The 18292-nt window shown below is 53.5% G+C and overlaps 1 protein-coding gene across 4 annotated transcripts in view; it reads right to left on the reverse strand.

Annotated features, from left to right (window-relative positions):
• TSNARE1 (t-SNARE domain containing 1) overlaps window positions 1–18292 on the reverse strand; it is an 81090-nt gene that overhangs the window by 51696 nt on the left and 11102 nt on the right. For 3 of the 4 annotated variants that reach the window (XM_033842693.2, XM_073794862.1, XM_073794861.1), the window contains exon 2: window positions 15–140. In XM_033842693.2, the coding sequence (XP_033698584.1) occupies window positions 15–102 (88 nt within the window). In that variant the 5' untranslated portion in view covers window positions 103–140. The remainder of the gene's footprint in view (window positions 1–14; window positions 141–18292) is intronic. The other variant, XM_073794860.1, reaches the window with a different exon arrangement.

The following is an 18292-nucleotide window of genomic DNA, read 5'->3' on the forward strand; positions in this document are numbered from 1 at the left end:
ACTGCTGTCCTTACCTAGGGGCTGATAGCCTTGTGTGGAGGGCCCCCCAAAAGGGCCGTGGCTCCCCAGGCCGCCGCTGCCAGCGATGGATCCGTAGGACATCTTCTCACAGAAGGCAGGGCCGCCGCCTTCCTGCAGAGCTGGAAGAAACCAAACCCGGGCAGGGAGGGAGGAAAGAGGGTTTAGCGCTGGGATTCAGGATGCACTCTGGCCCCGCCCACCCTGCCTAGGAGTCTGACTCTGCTGCACCCTCACCTTGCAAGTCAACAAATAATGTGTAAATGTTGAAAAAAATCAAGCAGTAGCGACACGAGTGTGTTATTCAGAGGAAAGCATCAAAGATCTACTAGAAGAATCCAAAGCAGCTGACTCGGGACAGGAAGGAGGGCGGCCAGGGGTGACTTTTCTCTGAATTAACCATGTAGCGCTCCTTTACTCCATAAACTTCATGGATGGATAACGTAAAAATATTAAAGCTTAATTTGCAAAATTCCAGTAAGATCATCCTCCAGAAAGATCAGTGTGGAAACAAGAGCTGCGGCTGCAGGGGTGCCTGCCTTGAGCAGACAAGATCCAGGTGGGGGCCCAGCATCTCCTCAGATCTCTGGAAGGCCGCCCCATCATTGTCCTGTGCGGCCATGCAGACCCCAGGCAGGCACAGGGACCCGAGAGGACTCGGCCCAGTTCCACAGGTGCACCCGTGCACCTACTGTGCACCAGGCAATGTGTCCAACGTGGTCAAGGGGGCCTGGCCCTGGGGACCTGAGCATCGAGTGGGCGACAAGGGATCCAACAGCAGCTTTCAGAGACCCTGGGGGCACAGCAGAGCCACAGACCGGTGGGTCCCCAGGGCAGCAGCTCAAGCGGGATCTGAGCCGGGAGCAGAGAGCAGGTGGCCAAGCCGCAGAGCCACGGTTTGAAGGGAGGGGCAGGGCAGCCCTGGGAAGACAGGAGGGACAGCAAGTGTAAGGCGGTCCCACAGCCACCTGGGGGACTGGCGGAGGCTGCGGGGCGGCACTAGGGACCCTCCAACCCAAAGGCCCACCGTGCGCCCAGCCACAGACGGGCAACTGGAAGGGACTGCGGGGCCCAGCCAACAGCACCTGTTGCTTGAGAGGCAAAAACAATCCAAGGGACTGCCACCGATGTCCAGGCAGGTGAGGGGTCGTGGCAGTCCTGGTCTGAGAAGGGCAAGTCCCCAGCCTGCCATCTCATCTAACCTGCAGTCTCACACGGCCTCTGCCTTTGCTCAGGAACTGGGAGATGGAGGCCATCCCACCGCTGGGCCACAAAGACTCAGCCCAGCCCGAGGACACTGGTCTGGGAACACGAAACGCCACCGGGCAGGACTCTGGGCCTCAAGGCCCTGGGGACCCGGAGCCCAGCGGGCCCGTCCCCGGTGGCTCGCAGCCACCCACCCCACGTGCCAGGCTGCACCCTCAGCTTCCTCCCCGCCGCTCCCGCCCATCCACCCGCAGCCAGTTCACGCCCCGACTTCTGCACCAAGGTGTCCCCCAGCAAGGGCAGGCAGCAGGCAGCAAGGACCCAAACAAAGAAGAGGGAAGGAGCCGCTGGCAACCCAGAGGGCGGGCGGAAGCTGCAGCAGGGCCAGGCCAGAGGGCCGGGCGGATGCTGCTGGGCTGTGGTGTCCCAGGGCAGCCCCAGGCTGCCTCCAAACTGCTGGGCAGAGGCCAAGGGAGCAATGCCCGCTCCCCGGGAGGCCTCCTACCAAGCGGCTTCCACCGCCCACCAGGGCTGCCAGCCTCCTCCAGCCTCGTGCCCCTGGCTCATGTTGGCGCCAGGCTGTGCCCTGGACGTCAGCCCCCTGCCCCCCAGCAGCCTGAAGGGAGCCGTCTGTCCTCAGACTGCCCAGATCCTGTCCCCCAGGCACCAGAGGAAGTGCGGGTGCCAGGGGACGCCCCCAGCAATGCAGCCCTGCCTGCAGGACAAAGCCCCCAGGCCCGGGGGAGGAGCGGCCCGCCAGCAGGATGCCAGGGGACACGGGCTAGAGGGGGCACCCGGACACGGCTCAGGCTGGGGGCCAACAAGCCGAGCTCCAGGGCCAGCGCTAGGCTGTGGTAGGGCCGTCTCTGCCCCGGATGGGCTCCCACGCAGGGCGTGACCTCTGCCTGCAGCTCTCTCCTGCCGGCCTGGGTCTCTCAGAGGCTGGGGCCCCCCAAGACCAGGGTCGACCTTCCCAGCAGCAGACAAGGAACGGTACTGTCTAGACGGGGGTGCCACAGAATGGGCCCTGCCCCCCTCACTAAGCTGAAGGGACCCCCCTCCCCAAGGATGGAGAGCCGGTCCTCCCAAGCTGGGGCCTGCACAAGTCACTTCACCCCCCTGGTCCTGCTTTCTCATCTGTAATGGGGGTAGCACGCCCGCCCTTAGCAGATCAGGGTGAGGCGTCAATCAGTGACCTTCAGGAGCTCACCTGTGAGCCTGTGCCCCGTGGTGACATGGGGCCACATGCGGCACTGGACAGCAGCGGCGCTGAGTGAGGGCCAGGCCTGGGGGCCGGAGAAGCGAGAGCAGCATGGCTGTCCCTCCTTCCTCCCGCCCTCAGCCTCCCGAAGGCCTGAGCCCACAAGGAACCGCAAGATGCGCCCAAAACCCAGAGCAGGAGGAGGGCACGGGGACCCCGCAGCCCCCCTGGAGGTACGAGCTGACCTCTGCCCGATGGCTGCGCCTCGCCCTGCACCTCGCTCCTGCTGGAGCCTCTGTGAGGCCCTCCCGGCCGAGGTGATGGGCCTGACAGCAGCAGCAGGTGTCCTCCCCACTGGAGGGTCCACTCCCGGGCCCGCCCCACACCCACCTGCAGGGGAGCTGCTGGGGCAGACCTGCCCCGATTCTGCTCTGCGCTCTGCTCCACCCTGGGCCCAGCGGCATGGCTCCGGGTCCTGACCTGCGTTGCTTAGAGACTGCAGAGCTGCCCCGGCGAGGGCGAGGGCGAGGGCGAGGTAGGAGGCAACACTGATGCCCAGTCCCACCCACGCCACTCCAGGCAGAGGCGGAGCAGCCCAGGCTGCTGCCCACTGAGGGCCAGGAGGACACGGTGAGTCGGCCCGCACACGGCAGCCCTCAAGCTAGACCCACACTTCCCCCCACTGACCACCCCCCATGGGCCCACCGAAGGGGCTTCCGATGGGGGGCATTGGGGAAGCCAAAGCAGCTTGGAGACCCCGGGAGGAAGGCAAGGACATCACCCAAGACCAGGCTGCCCGGCACCAGGCCCCGCATCTGGAGTGTCCTGCAGAGAAGACATCTGGGACCTGTCTGGGGTCATGGGGGCCTTGGAGGATGACAGGCGTCTACCGTGGGCCCAGGGGAGGGGTGGAGGTCCCTGTGCCAGGCATCCCCTGATCTAGCTCAAACCCCCAATTTTTTTTTTAACATCTTTATTGGAGTATAATTGCTTTACAATGGTGTGTTAGTTTCTGCTGTATAACAAAGTGGATCAGCTACACGTATACATGCATCCCCATATCTCCTCCCTCTTGCATTTCCCCCCCACCCTCCCTATCCCACCCCTCTAGGCGTTCACAAAGCACCGAGCTGATCTCCCTGTGCTATGCGGCTGCTTCCCACTATCTATTTTACATTTGGTAGTGTGTATATGTCCATGCCACTCTCTCACTTCGTCCCGGCTTACCCTTCCACCTCCCCGTGTCCTCAAGTTCATTCTCTATGTCTCCGTCTTTATTCCTGTCCTGCCCCTAGGTTCTTCAGAAACTTTTTTTTTTTTTTAGATTCCAAATATATGCGTTAGCATACAGTATTTGTTTTTCTCTTTCTGACTTACTTCACTCTGTATGACAGTCTTTAGGTCCACCCACCTCACTACAAATAACTCATTTTCATTTCTTTTTATGGCTGAGTAATATTCCATTGTATACATGTGCCACATCTTCTTTATCCATTCATCTGTTGATGGACACCTAGGTTGCTTCCATGTCCTGGCTGTTGTAAACAGTGCTGCAATGAACACTGTGGTACATGACTCTTTTTGAATTACAGTTTTCTCAGGGTATATGCCCAGTAGTGGGATTGCTGGGTCATATGGTAGTTCTATTTGTAGTTTTTTAGGAACCTCCATACTGTTCTCCATAGTGGCTGTATCAATTTACATTCCTCCCTTTTCTCCACACCCTCTTCAGCATTTGTTTGTAGATTTTTTGATGATGGCCATTCTGACTGGTGTGAGGTGACACCTCACTGTAGTTTTGATTTGCATTTCTCTAATGGTTAGTGATGTTGAGCATCCTTTCATGTGTTTGTTGGCAGTCTGTATATCTTCTTTGGAGAAATGTCTGTTTAGGTCTTCTGCCCATTTTTGGATTGGGCTGTTTGTTTTTTTGATATTGAGCTGCAGGAGCTGCTCGTATATTTTGGAGATTAATCCTTTGTCAGTTGCTTCGTTTGCAAATATTTTCTCCCATTCGGAAGGTTGTCTTTTCGTCTTGTTAATGGTTTCCTTTGTTGTGCAAAAGCTTTTAAGTTTCATTAGGTCCCATTTGTTTATTTTTGTTTTTATTTCCATTTCTCTAGGAGGTGGGTCAAAAAGGATCTTGCTGTGACTTATGTCACAGAGTGTTCTGCCTATGTTTTCCTCTAAGAGTTTGATAGTTTCTGGCCTTACATTTAGGTCTTTAATCCATTTTGAGCTTATTTTTGTCTATGGTGTTAGGTAGTGTTCTAATTTCATTCTTTTACATGTAGCTGTCTAGTTTTCCCAGCACCACTTATTGAAGAGGCTGTCTTTTCTCCATTGTATATTCTTGCCTCCTTTATCAAAGATAAGGTGACCATATGTGTGTGGGTTTATCTCTGGGCTTTCTATCCTGTTCCATTGATCTCTATTTCTGTTTTTATGCCAGTACCATACTATCTTGATTACTTTTGTAGCTTTGTAGTATAGTCTGAAGTCCAGGAGCCTGATTCCTCCAGCTCCATCTTTCTTTCTCAAGATTGCTTTGGCTACTCGGGGTCTTTTGTGTTTCCATACAAATTGTGAACTTTTTTGTTCTAGTTCTTTGGAAAATGCCACTGGTAGTTTGATAGGGATTGCACTGAATCTGTAGATGGCTTTGGGTAGTAGAGTCATTGTCACAATGTTGATTCTTCCAATCTAAGAACATGGTATATCTCTCCATCTGTTTGTATCATCTTTTATTTCTTTCATCAGTGTCTTATAGTTTTCTGCATACAGGTCTTCTGTCTCCTTAGCAAAGTTTATTCCTAGGTATTTTATTCTTTTTGTTGCAATGGTAAATTGGAGTGTTTCCTTAATTTCTCTTTCAGATTTTTCATCATTAGTGTATAGGAATGCAAGAGATTTCTGTGCATTAATTTCATATCCTGCTACTTTACCAAATTCATTGATTAGCTCTAGTAGTTTTCTGGTAGCATCTTTAGGATTCTTTACGTATAGTATCGTGTCATCTCAAACAATGACAGTTTTACTTCTTTTCTGATTTGGATTCCTTTTCTTTCTTTTTCTTCTCTGACTGCTGTGGCTATAACTTCCAAAACTATGTTGAATGATAGCATTGAGAGTGGGCAACCTTGTCTTGTTCCTGATCTTAGCGGAAATGGTTTCAGTTTTTCACCATTGAGAATGATGCTGGCTGTGGGTCAAACCCCAATTTTTAAGAAGAGAAACTGAACTCAGGGAGGGAAACCGACTCACCCAAGTCACAGAGACAGACGGGGTCTAGGAAGCCCCCCAACACCCCGCCCCATGGCTGCAGTCCTCCCACCCGCCCTCCCCAGTACTCTCTGCCCTGGGTACTACGGTCCCACTGTGGTCCCACAGCTGGGGAGGAAGAAAAGAGCAACTCCCGCACCTGCCTGGTACCCTGCCAGCGCCCTCCCTGCCCACTGGAGCTGGCAGGCGGCGTGTGAATGCAGTCTGCACTGCACACAGACGGTGCAGAGAGAGATGTGAGTGGGTACACGGAGCCGCACAAGGACCAGTCGTTCACACAGCTGTGAGTGTGATGTTCATCTTCTTCCCAGCCTTGTCCCCTAAGACGGGGTAATGCCCCAGAGCAACGGACACGCCCAGCACGCAGATTTTGGTTACAAAGTACCATTCTTCACAAAAAGGAATTAAGACTGCTTGGAGAAATGGTTGATTCCAGGACTGGGCAGAGAAAGTAAAAGATAAGCCTAGAATATTCTGTTACACAAAAGAGTACGGAAGTGCTCGAAGCAAGGTGGGGCTGTCCCCAAAGGACACAGGAACCAGCCTGAAAGGCTTCCACTGGCTAAATCTGGAACAACCTGAGCATGAAAATAGACAATAGCGGAACTTCCCTGGTGGCGCAGTCGTTAAGAATCCGCCTGCCAATGCAGGGGACACGGGTTCGAGCCCTGGTCTGGGAAGATCTCACATGCCGTGGAGCAACTAAGCCCGTGCGCCACAATTACTGAGCCTGCGCTCTAGAGCCCACAAGCCACAGCTACTGAAGCCCGCGTGCCTAGAGCCTGTGCTCACAACAAGAGAAGCTACCACAATGAGGAGCCTGCGCACCGCAACGAAGAGTAGCCCCTGCTCACCACAGCTAAAAGAATGCCCACACACAGCAATGAAAACCCAATGCAGCCAATAAATAAATAAATAAATAAATTAAAAAAAAAAAAAGAATCCGCCTGCCAATGCAGCAGATATGGGTTCGAGCCCTGGTCTGGGAAGATCCCACATGCCATGGAGCAACTAAGCCCGTGTGCCACAACTACTGAGCCTGTGCTCTAGAGCCTGCAGGCCACAACTACTGAGCCCATGTGCCAAGAGCCCATGCTCCGCAACAAGAGAAGCCACCGCAATGAGAAGCCCCCGCGCTGCAACTAGAGAAAAGCCCGCACGCAGCAACGAAGACCCGATGCAGCAAAAAATAATTAATTTTTAAAAAATAGACAATGGTAGTAAAAGATAATTTTTATTTATTATAGCCTTATAATAAAGAAGTAAAACAGAAATCCATGAGTCCACATGGTTATAAACAAATAAACAAGTGAAAAAAAGGAAAAAGCTCTTTCTTAGAGCATATACTGACAACTGGGGAAGGAATGATGGAATTAGCAACATTGTGACCATAATTGATTCAGGCAAGAATGTCCAGTGGACCTTAGAGCTGGTGGGTGAAAGTCCCATGAGTAACAGGATATTCACATAGTCTCAAAGTATCTTCCCCAAGAAACTTACTAATTAAAAATGGAAAAAGAATAACCTTGTAGAGGAGAAACCTGGCAGACTAGTCACCTTAACCCAAGGACCTACATCACACCATCGGGGACACATCAGAAGTCATGTGCCTCCTGCTGCCACACGCGCTGAGGAGGACACCGCAGCGCCTTCCAGGTCCGCCTGCCAAGAACAAACAATTGTGGAGACATCAGACACACCCAGCTGAGCGAAAGCCTGCAAAACAACTGACCTGCAGTTTTCACCAATGTCAGTTTCGGGAAACAAAGACAGAGGAACTAACCGTACAGGTTCAAGGAGGCTAAAGGGACGTCACTCCCCAAAACCAACACACAATCCTGGATTTCATTTTGCTAAGACGAGTTACTGGGATCCCTCACAAGGTCTGTCCCGTGAACACCAGTAAGACCCTTAGGCTAGAGTACTGGCTGGTTAATGTCCTGATTTTGATAACCGCCCTGCAGTTACGTAAGAGATCATGTATTTGGGGATCGAGGAGCATCACATCTGCAGCTCACCGAGCAGTTCAGAAGAACACACGACGTTCACACGAACATGAAGAGGGAAGGAGATGAAGCAAATACGGGGAAACGGTAACACATGGGGAATCTGGTGGAAAGGTAGGCTTTCTGTTAATTTGGTAACTTTTCTTTAAAACTAGAATTACTGCGTCCAAGAGTTTTAAGTTCAAAATAAAATGAAAATTCTACTAGAGTTTTTTTTTAATAAATTTAAGAAAGATGCAAGATCTGTGTACTGAAAACTAAAATAAAAAAAAATTATTAAAAGTAAAGGAAACATAAAACAAATGAGGGGCCACGCCGTGTTCGTGGTCTGGGCACCAAGACCGCACAGCTACAGAACCAGCTGTAACACACTTCACTGGCAGTAACCTGCACACATGTCCGACATAGCTTCTAAAACCAAGAAGTTCCTCCCACTTCAAAAATAATTAGACAAGTCTTGGAGAAAAAGGAAAAAATACCCACTAAAATGAAGAAATTTCTTTAAAAAAAAAGTGAAAACACTACATGTGAAAACCAACAAAACACACTTAAAGCAGTGATCAGACGAAAAGTCATAACCCTTAACATTTCATGAAAAAAAAAAAGGAAACAAATGGACTTCATTCTTAGCTCAAAAGGTTGGAAAAGAGCAAAAAAAAAGTCAAAAGTAACCACAAGGAAGGAAACAATATATATATAAGTTAATAATATTAATGAGGTATAAAACAAAAACAATAGACCTAATTATAAATCAAAATCCTGTTTTCTAAAAAGTACTAACAAAAAAGACAACTAATAGCTGACTTAGGAAAAGAGGGAAGAAGCCACAAATACACAATATAAGAAATGAAAAAGGAGGCAAATCACTGAAACAAAAATGTTAAGGAATCATTAAGGCTCTACTTTCAAATCTCTATACAAATAAATCGTAAAACATGGACAAGATTGATAATATCTTAGGAAAACGAAGTTCACCAAAAAAAAAAAAAAGCTACCCACTGGAGACAGAGAGCTCTAACAGACAAATTTGGATAAACGAAATAGAAAGTTATCATAAAAACCACCCAACAGAAAATACCAGGACCAGATGGTTTTGTGGGGGGTTGGGGGGAGGGGGGATGATTCCCCCACATTTCCAAAGCCACATATTTCCCGAGCTCCATAAATTATTCCAGTGTGTTGACGATGCAGGAGAACCTCCTGATTCTTTTATGAAACATGTACAACATTGATACGGAAACCTGATGAATGCAGTCCAAAAAATGGGAAAGTTACGAACCAGTACTGGCTATGAATATTGATGCCAAAACACTAAATAAGATACTAAGAAACAAAATTCAAACCTGATTTGTTTATTTTTCTAGGAATGTGGGGCACGTTCCACATTAGGAACCCATTAACATGACACCACGTTAACAGACCGAAGGGAAAGGCTTATGAGTTTCTCCACAGGTGCCAAAAACAGACGCATCAACAAAACTCCTGATGAAAACAATCAAAAATCTTTCTTAAAATGGTAAACACCCTTTAATCCTAAAACAAGCATCTGTTTAAAGGGAAAGCACTGGAAGCAATTCCCAGGGATGCAGGAGAGGGCAGAGGTTCCCTGCGTGCGCAGCACCACCCAGCACTGCTCCGGAGGCGTCGGCAACACAGGTCAACAGGCGAGACCAACGGGACGTGGGAAACAGAAGTGGGACCAGTGCCAACGGCATGACGGTGACTGGGAAACCCTGAGACAAGGTTCAAATTCCAAGAAGTAAAGACTTGGGCAAAGCAGCAGAACATAAAACTCACATACAGAAAGCAACCGTCTTCACATACACACACCCAGTTAGAGGACAGAATCGTAAGGAAAACCCGTCACCAGAGTAACACATCAAGGAATGAAGCTAACGTGAAATGGGAAATACCTCTGAGCGGAAGCTTTAAAACACTCCAGAAGATGGAAGGCCAAGAGGATCGCATGGAAAGCCATCCTTGTCCTTGAACAGGATGACCCTATTCACAAAAACATCCCTTCTTCCACCCCAATAAAAATATCAACCAGCATCTTTATAGAGCCAGACAGGCCGAGGGAGTTCATGTAAGAAAACGCTACACGAACAAGCAGGTAAAAAGCACTGCTTCCCCCAGACTTAAAAATCCCAGAGAAAGAAGTGCTGATGCTGCTGCGACACAGATGAATCCTGGAAACGCTGCACTGAGGAGCCGGACACGGAGGTCACACGCGCACGATCCCACGTCTGTGAAATGCCCGGGACAGGCAGGTCCACGGAAACAGGACACAGGCAGGTGGTTGCTAGAGGCTTGGGTGGGGGGGGGGGGGGGGGGGGGGCAGGGGAGTGACTGCTAACGGGTGTGGGGCTTCATCTAGGGTGATGAGACGTCCTGGGCTTTGATGGCGGTGATGAATGTACAACTCTGCGTAGATACTGAAAACCACTGGACCGTACGTGTCAGAAGGGTGAACTGTAGGGTACGTGAGGTATATCTCAACAAAGCTATCATAACAAATGCTAGAAAGTCTCTATAATTAAAACCAGGCAGGAAAACACAAACAAACCAATGGAATAAGAAAGGAAGTCTAAAATTAGAGCCGCATATGTATGGATGTTTAGGATAAAATAAATGCAGCACCTCAAATCAAAGGAGAACTTTTTAATAAATGGTGCTGGGACATCTGGCTATCTACGTGGGAAAAAAAGTGGTTCATACCTAACACAATAAAAAGAACATATGCTAAAGGGATCACGGCTATCCAAGTAAAGGATAAAACAAAGTATCTGAGAAAAGAAGAGCTCCTCTTCAACCTGTACGCAGGGCAAGTTTCCTAAGTAGGACTCAAAATCAGATGCTGTGAACGAAGAGACTGGCACACGTGACCACTGCCTCGTGGACGCTCCCCTCACCCGGCCTCCTCCTCCACGACTGCCCGACCACAGCACCGGCCCCCCAAGGGGTGCAGGGGTAAGGGAGCTGTGTGTGCAAAAGGCCGCAGAACCAATGCTCCCGTCCGTCCCTGCTGTTTCCTGCCCCAGCACCCGGGGGTCAAAGGGACACATGCTCACCAAGGCCACGCGGCCTCTTCCGGGTCCTAGCCAAGCCCTGCACCTGCTTCTGGATCCTTCCTCTGCTCCTCCAGGCCACCTCCCCATCCCGACTGCAGCAATGCCCCAGCACTCCCCTGCCTCGCCAGTCTGCTGAGACCCCAAGCTCTCTGGGACGCCTCTCCGTGTGTCTCCCCCCAGAAAAATTGTGGGGGTAGGGCAGGCCCCCAGGACTGGGCAGGGGGCACGTGGACCAGGCTGGGAGCTGAGCACAACTCCCTGGGGAAGAAAACCATCTGGTCTTTGAAGGAGCCGCAGGGCGCAGACCCAGGGCCACGGGAGCTGGCTCAGGCCAGGCGCAGGCACCTTCAAAGGACAGCTGGGCGGTCTTAAAGGCCCTGCGAGCCAATGCCTGTCCCGGCGGAGTTCACACACACGGGAGAGGGGACAAACACCCCACCCACGAGGGAGGCTGTGACAGCCTGATTCTGCCCCAACGCCTCACCCCCAGCTTGCCTGAGAAACCAGGACACAGGCACTGAAGACAAGTCAGCCTGGCCATCCCCAGGAAGGAGGCCCAGGGCGGCCTCAGGCCTCCTGCCTGCACCATCCGTCGGCCACAACCCCCAGGACCTGTCCCAGGCCACTGCGGGAGCCGGGGTTGTGAGAGGTGGGGAGCCCCGAGAGTGGGGGATCCCAAGACCACCACACCACAGAGGAGCACTGACCCCGGCTCAGAGGAGATGACCCCCCGACCATGCCAGGATGTGCCCGGACCCAGGCTCCTGACCACAGGCTGGGCAAGGGGAGGCTAGGCAGAGCCGAGGACAGGCCTGGCAGAGAACCACGCCAGGGACCCACCAGCTACCTGCTGGGCCGGGGCTCCAGAGCCCAAGAACCTGGCCTGAGCCCGTGGCTGTCGGAGCCCAGCAGGGACCGAGACCCCTCCTGGCAAGGACAGAGACGCAAGAATGTGAGACAGAGGGAGGCCTCGACATAGATGGGAAAGGAGGGAGGAACACAGCCCCACGTGATGAAAAAGCAAAAAGGAAGAGCCCCCTTGGCCTCCTCTGAATGTGCGAAGGAGCGGGTCTTCTCGAGATGTTAGTTACAAAATTCAGGGAAATTAAACCTAAAGTTCATTCGCTGGGGACTTTGGCTTCCAAGCACATCACTTTAGAAGTGGGAAATCCATGAATTTCAGGCCCCTGGAGGGTTCTCGCAAATGAAAACCATTTGAAATCGGGGAGAGACACTGAGATTCAGACAGAACCAGTGGGGCAGGGAGAGGCCAGGCAGCGGAGGGAGGGACCCAGCCAGCCCCACCTCAGTGCCCTGCCCTCAGTGGGGGGTGGGGGGGGAACCCTGCAAAGAAAGTCCCCACGGCTCGCCCCCCCACATCAGCTAGACAAACCCACGCAGGACAGAACGTGCGAGGGCCCAGCGCTTGGCAGAGCCACACACCCAGCCCCCTGACCCCAGGGAGGCGCCGGGCTCAGTGAGAAGATGAAACCCAACATCACAGCACAGCAGGAGTGGTCCCCCACCCGAGAGCGCACCCCCAAGCAGCCGGGGTCCACTGCAGAGGGATCGGGGCTGGTGGCCCTGGGGGTGCAGAGGCAAACCGATCTGCAGAAGGCACCACGCCCTGCACCCCAAGAGCTCTGCTCCAGGAGCCAGACAGGAAGCACTCGGAAGCCAGAAGCATTACAAAATAAAAGCCAGAAAGCTAAAACAACCAAAATAGCAGCAATAAACAATTAAATGCATCCCGTTAGGTATCTAAACAGGGCGTGATGAAGCGACTTTAAATAGGGTTAAATATATCCCGTTAGGTGTCTAAACAGGGCGTGATGAAGCGACTTTAAATAGGGTTAAACGCATCCCATTAGGTGTCTAAACAGGGTGTGATGAAGCGACCTTAAATAGGGTTAAATACATCCCGTTAGGCGTCTAAACAGGGTGTGATGAAGCAACTTTAAATAGTGCTAAAAGTATATATTCAGTCGTGGGCGGAAAATGCTCACACGTGACGCCAAGGTGAAAAATGATGCTACAAACACAAGACACACAGTTACCCTGAGGAGTGCATGTCCTGGCCACAGGGACGGAGGAACCGCCACTCAGGAGAACTGCTCAGCAGATTCTTATAAAGACACATCTACCTCCGCCAGGGTCACCCCACTCCTGGGCACCTGGTCATCATCACCCACCCTGAAAGTAGCCCAGACGCACATCAACAGGAGAGGGAACACGCCGGGACCCTCCATCTGCTCAGGCTGCTGACGTGAGCTACACACGCAGGGCTCGCAGAATCCTCATGTCGAGCACGAGAAGCCAGAACAGAGGCCCCCCATTGCCCCCGCCCCCGGTGGTCGCGTTCATGCGACAGTGGGAAGAGGCACGAGGAACCTCCAGGGATCACATCCCAGACCCACGGCACACGTGCACGGACCAAAGACTGGAAGGAAACGCATCACCAGGGCCTTGAAAACACGGTGAGGTGGGGAGGCAGCCACCACAGAGGAACACGCGGTGCCAGACCCCGTCCACGTGAGACGTCAGAACACACAAATCCACAGAGACAGGACGTGGCCCGGGCTGCCAGGGGGAATCAGAAGTGGGAATGGGGAGTGACCGCCATGGGTACGGGGTTCCTGTGCAGGTGTGGAAAAGTTCTGGAATTAGACCTTGGTAATGGTTGCACAACATGGCAAATGGGTTAAAAATCACTAAACTGTACTCTGTAACGGGTGAGCTGTACGGTGTGTGAATCACATCCCATGGCGATTACCAAGCTGCTCAGAGCGCCGTGGCTGGTGGCGGGTCACCGGAGGCTGCGGGCAGATACACTGCACTCGGGACCCAGGGCGTGCTCGGGGTGTGAGCCAGGGGCCCCCGAAGCTCTTGGCCAGGCATACACGTCACTTTTACAATCAGGAAAAATACATGTGGTCACTTAACCCAGCAAGCAAACATGCTAGCGCTGATGGGCTGGACGCACAGGCCAGCGGTGGCACTCCACCAGGCCAGGGCTGCATTTTGGCCATGGTCCCCGGGGTGGACCAGTGCACAGCAGGTCCTCAGGTAGTTTGCTGGCTGATGGACCCACGGCACGCCAACAACCCACACGGGCCACCTGGTGCCCTGGGAGCTGCCCGGGGAAACCACCTGAGACAGCCCACACCTGCAGAGCACACGGCCGGGAGTGACCGACGCATCCACGTCCTGCCCGGCCAGCCTCGGCAAGTGGACACACCCCATTTGGTTTAGGATCATTCTGTTAACTCATGCAGCTTGGTGAAGGCTGAAGACCCAACCAGTCCACTGAGGAGACTTCATCCCCGGCCAGAGCCTAGCCCAGGAGGGACCCAGCCTGACCCCTGATTCGGTCGCAATTGGGTCGGGCCAGGTCACATGGTGACCCCTGACCCTGGCCACACACCAGCCCGCACCCTGGGATACCCTGGCCCCTCACCTCCCAGCTAAGAGACCATGGATGAGAATGCAGCCTCCTGCCTCCCTGCACCGGCAACAAGGAGACAGCTGCCACAGACCTACTTCTCCAGTGGCTGGGGAGTCAATGAGTTAAGACACGTAAGCGCTTCGAAAGCACCAGGCGTGTTCGGCGCTCCATCCGTGTGCTAGCCATGCGCCACCACCCCAACAGGGGACCCTGAGGCACAGAGCCTGGCTCGGGCCGCCTCTCCCCGCGCACGCACCTGGGCCAGACCCCAGGGGCCCCTCGCACGGGTGCCTGTGTGCGCAAAGGCAGAGGAGGGGCCAGGGGCTGCAGTGGCATGCGGTGGAGTGTTGCTATAGCAACTTGGACTCCTCGTCAAACAGAGCGCCAGCCAGGCGCCCCAGGCACCCCGAGAATGATGCCAGAATGGCCACGGAGAAGCAGGACTGCCGACAGCACCAAAGGGCGGTTGGAATGCCAGCCACTCATGCCCTTCTCCCATCCCACCTGCCACACCACCCCTCCCCCACCCCCACGCCCCTCCCCGTAGAGGCCACGGGAGGCCCGGCTTCAGGGCCTAGCTCTGCCCACCGCCCTGCCGCCTGCCCGTCAGCCAGGCCCTCTCCCAGGATGGTGGCAGCCAAGGAGCAAGACTGTGCCTGAGTCACGAGGGCGGGGCCCACAGCACAGCCGCACACGGCCAGGACCCAGCTCCCCTTCAGACCCCAAGACTCCCCGGGCCGTGGGGTGGAGAAGGATCACGGCCTGAAGCCGGAGCTGGAGGCCCCGTCCTCCCGGGCGCGGCCCACGCACGCGGGAAGCCAGCCCACTTCAGCAGGCAGCCCGGCTCTCCAGGGACAGGCTACCCAGCGGGCCCTGGACTCACAGCCCGTGGTCACCACTTAACTGTGGGGAAGGAACCTTCGTTGTCACACTCCATGGACAGGAAACTGAGGCTCAGAGAGGTGAGGAACTTGCCCAGGAAGCCCAGCTGATCCGAGGCCAAGGTGGGAACCAGACCCAGGTCTGTCTCTGGGCAAAGCCAGTGCTGTCCCCACCCCACATGGCCACGGCCCCACCAGAGCGGCAGCAGCAGCAGGCCGCAGCTCAGGCCACACCAGGCTCACAGTCCAGCTCTCCCAACAGGGGCCAGTGAGGCAAGCACGGCCACGGTCATCCGACGAGACAGCAGAAGCCCCAGGACTCTCCCCCGGCCCTTCGTGGGGAGCCACAGGGCGGAGGGGCTGCCACACACCTGCCACGTCCTAAGAACAGGCTGGCTGAGGGCGCTGCTGAGCCCAGCGGTCGCGGGGAAAGGGGGTAGGCACAAACCTGAAACCTCAATCCTAAGGGCACAGGCTTCATGACCCCCACACCCAGAGCTCCTTCTCCCTGCCTCGCCCCCCCTCACCCTCACCCAGGCAGACAGGCGCATACTGACTACCGCTACGGAGGGCAGCCAGTGCCGAACGCTGGGGGCCCCGTGGGGAAGCCCCATGCAGAGGGAGCGGGGAGACAGGGGGCCTAGTGCGCTGAGATCTGGGCCTTCTTCTGAGCCACCGTCACCACCTGAGTGTCCAGGGTGCAGCTGCATCCCAGTCTCACCACCACATCACACCACCCCGCCAGGAGCAGCGTGACCGGACAGTGTCACCACACCACCCTGGCCACCGGAAAACCTCCACTGCCATCCCCACCCCTCGGTACCGCCCCCCCCCAGTGGCAGCATCGCCAGGCCAACCCTCAGCAGCAGCCCTGTCCTCCTATGAGCCACCGGCCCCACTGCCACCCCCCAGGTCATCGCCACCTCCTCCCTCGCAGAGGACAGCATGATGAGGGCCAAGGAGGCAGGGGCTGCTGGACAGCTTGTTGTCTGCCGCTTTAATGAGGAGGGCAAGACCTCTCCTGCAGGAGACGGGGTGGCGGCAGGAAGACGCGGGGTCCCCCTTTCTACAGATGGCAGAGGTAAGCCACAAGTGTCACTGCTCAGAGTGACAGGCAGGAGGCGTGGGCTGGACCCCCAAAGCCCACGCTCTTTGCCCCGGATCTGAAAGTGCAGACTCAGCTGGAGGGGCCCCTGGGGAAAGGAGAGCTTGCCCTCAGCCCCAAACCCACAGTAGCACCCTGCAGCCCCTGCCCTGACTGCCCACCAACCCGCTGGTATTGATGCCAGGGCAGGCCAGTGGCTCAGACCCGAGGGCAGCCCTGGGCCTCCAGCCCTGCCCCAAGGCCTGCAGGGAGGAGGTGTCCGTTGGCAGGATGGGCTGCAGGGATGGAGGCCCCGCCCTAGGAGCTGTCCGCGGTGCTGAGAACAACGGGCCCAGAGACAGCCGGCTGGCCGTCACTTAACGGCACTGAGTTTAACTTCTCTAGTCAAAGAAAAAAAGATTCTCAGATTGGATCACAAAGCAAATCCAACCTCATGCTTATGGAACAGACAGACACCCACGAAGGAACGCAGGAGGTGACGGGCAGAAGGATGGAGAAGGCGCGCCAGGCAAACCAAGAGGGAGGGCAGCGCACCATGATCCCGAAGTCAGGCCGCGTGGAGACGAAACAAAGTACGCAATTCCGAATAAAAACGATAGTTGTACCACAGACGCCAGCAGTCACAGGAGACACAGGAGGAAGGGGCAGAAACAGACCTACGGCAGGACTGCAATTCCCTTCTCTCAGTCCACGACAGAGCAGGCAAACAAAAACTATGACCTATGTGACCCACGACACGATCAGGTGGTGAAACTGACTGACACACACGTCAACTGCTGTTCACCCAAAAGAGAGAACAGATCTCCTTTTCAAGTGCCTGTGGAACAATGGTGAAAACTGACTCCGTGTTAGAACCACAAGAAAAACCACATAAAACCCAAAAAGTTCGAAAGAGAATAGTCAACATTCTCTGATCAACATGCAATTAAGGGCTTCCCTGGTGGCGCAGTGGTTGAGAGTCCGCCTGCCGATGCAGGGGACGCGGGTTCGTGCCCCGGTCCGGGAGGATCCCACATGCCGCGGAGCGGCTGGGCCTGTGAGCCGTGGCCGCTGAGCCTGCGCGTCCAGAGCCTGTGCTCCGCAATGGGAGAGGCCACAAGAGTGAGAGGCCCGCGTACCGCAAAAGAAAAAAAAAATGCAATTAAAACCAGAATAACAACAAAAGCAAGAAATCAAAAGATGCTTTTCAGACTTGCTCCTCAACAGCTCTTGGACCAAAACAGAGACAAAGCAAAATTATAGCACTTCCAGACGGCACTGACAAGGGAGACACATGCTCTCAGGACTGAAGGAACGGCCTTTAAACATTAAACACTTTTTTGAAAAGAACAGAAACAAGTTAATCAAGCATCTAAACATCTAGGGAAAAGGATGCTAAGATAAACTGAGACAAAGCAAATGGAATTCTTAACTATAAGCAAAAAGGGATGCAGTAAGAAGCAGGAAAAAAAAGGACAATGAATTTTTTAAAATACCCAAAAGATGGCTTTTTGAAGAAAAAGAAAAACCATAAAATGGAAACAACTAGCCAATCCAACCAAGAAAAAACAGGAACAAATAAGATGGAAATAATCACAGAAACCAAGAAAATTAAGAGAAGAGTGAGAGATAATTACACTCAAGTCTACGTGAATAAATCTGACAACCTGGACAAAACTGACAATTTTCTAGGAAAATATAATTTCTAAAACTGACCCCCAGAAAAGAAAGAAAAAGTTTACAGGATTTTCTTGCTCAAAACAAAAACAAAACTAACAGAAGAGCACCGGGTCTCAACAGTTTCACAAAGTCTACCAACACTTTAAAGACCAGGTATTTCAACGCTATTAAACTACTCTAGAAATGCATCAGAAAGAAAACGTTTATTTTTATGAAGCAGATGCGACCCTGATATCAAAACCTAGAAGAAAGTGCACACACACCAAAAACAAAATGACAGACCAAGCCTACTTATGAAGAGCAATACAGATGCTAAATTAAACAGCACAAAGTATCCAGCAGCACCTTAAAGGAATCCCACATCAGACCAAGTGAAGGGCATTCTAGGAACTCAAGAATGTCTCGCTGTTAGCAACTC

This window comes from Tursiops truncatus, chromosome 17, assembly GCF_011762595.2.
Source record: "Tursiops truncatus isolate mTurTru1 chromosome 17, mTurTru1.mat.Y, whole genome shotgun sequence".
Taxonomy (NCBI): Eukaryota; Metazoa; Chordata; class Mammalia; order Artiodactyla; family Delphinidae; genus Tursiops; species Tursiops truncatus.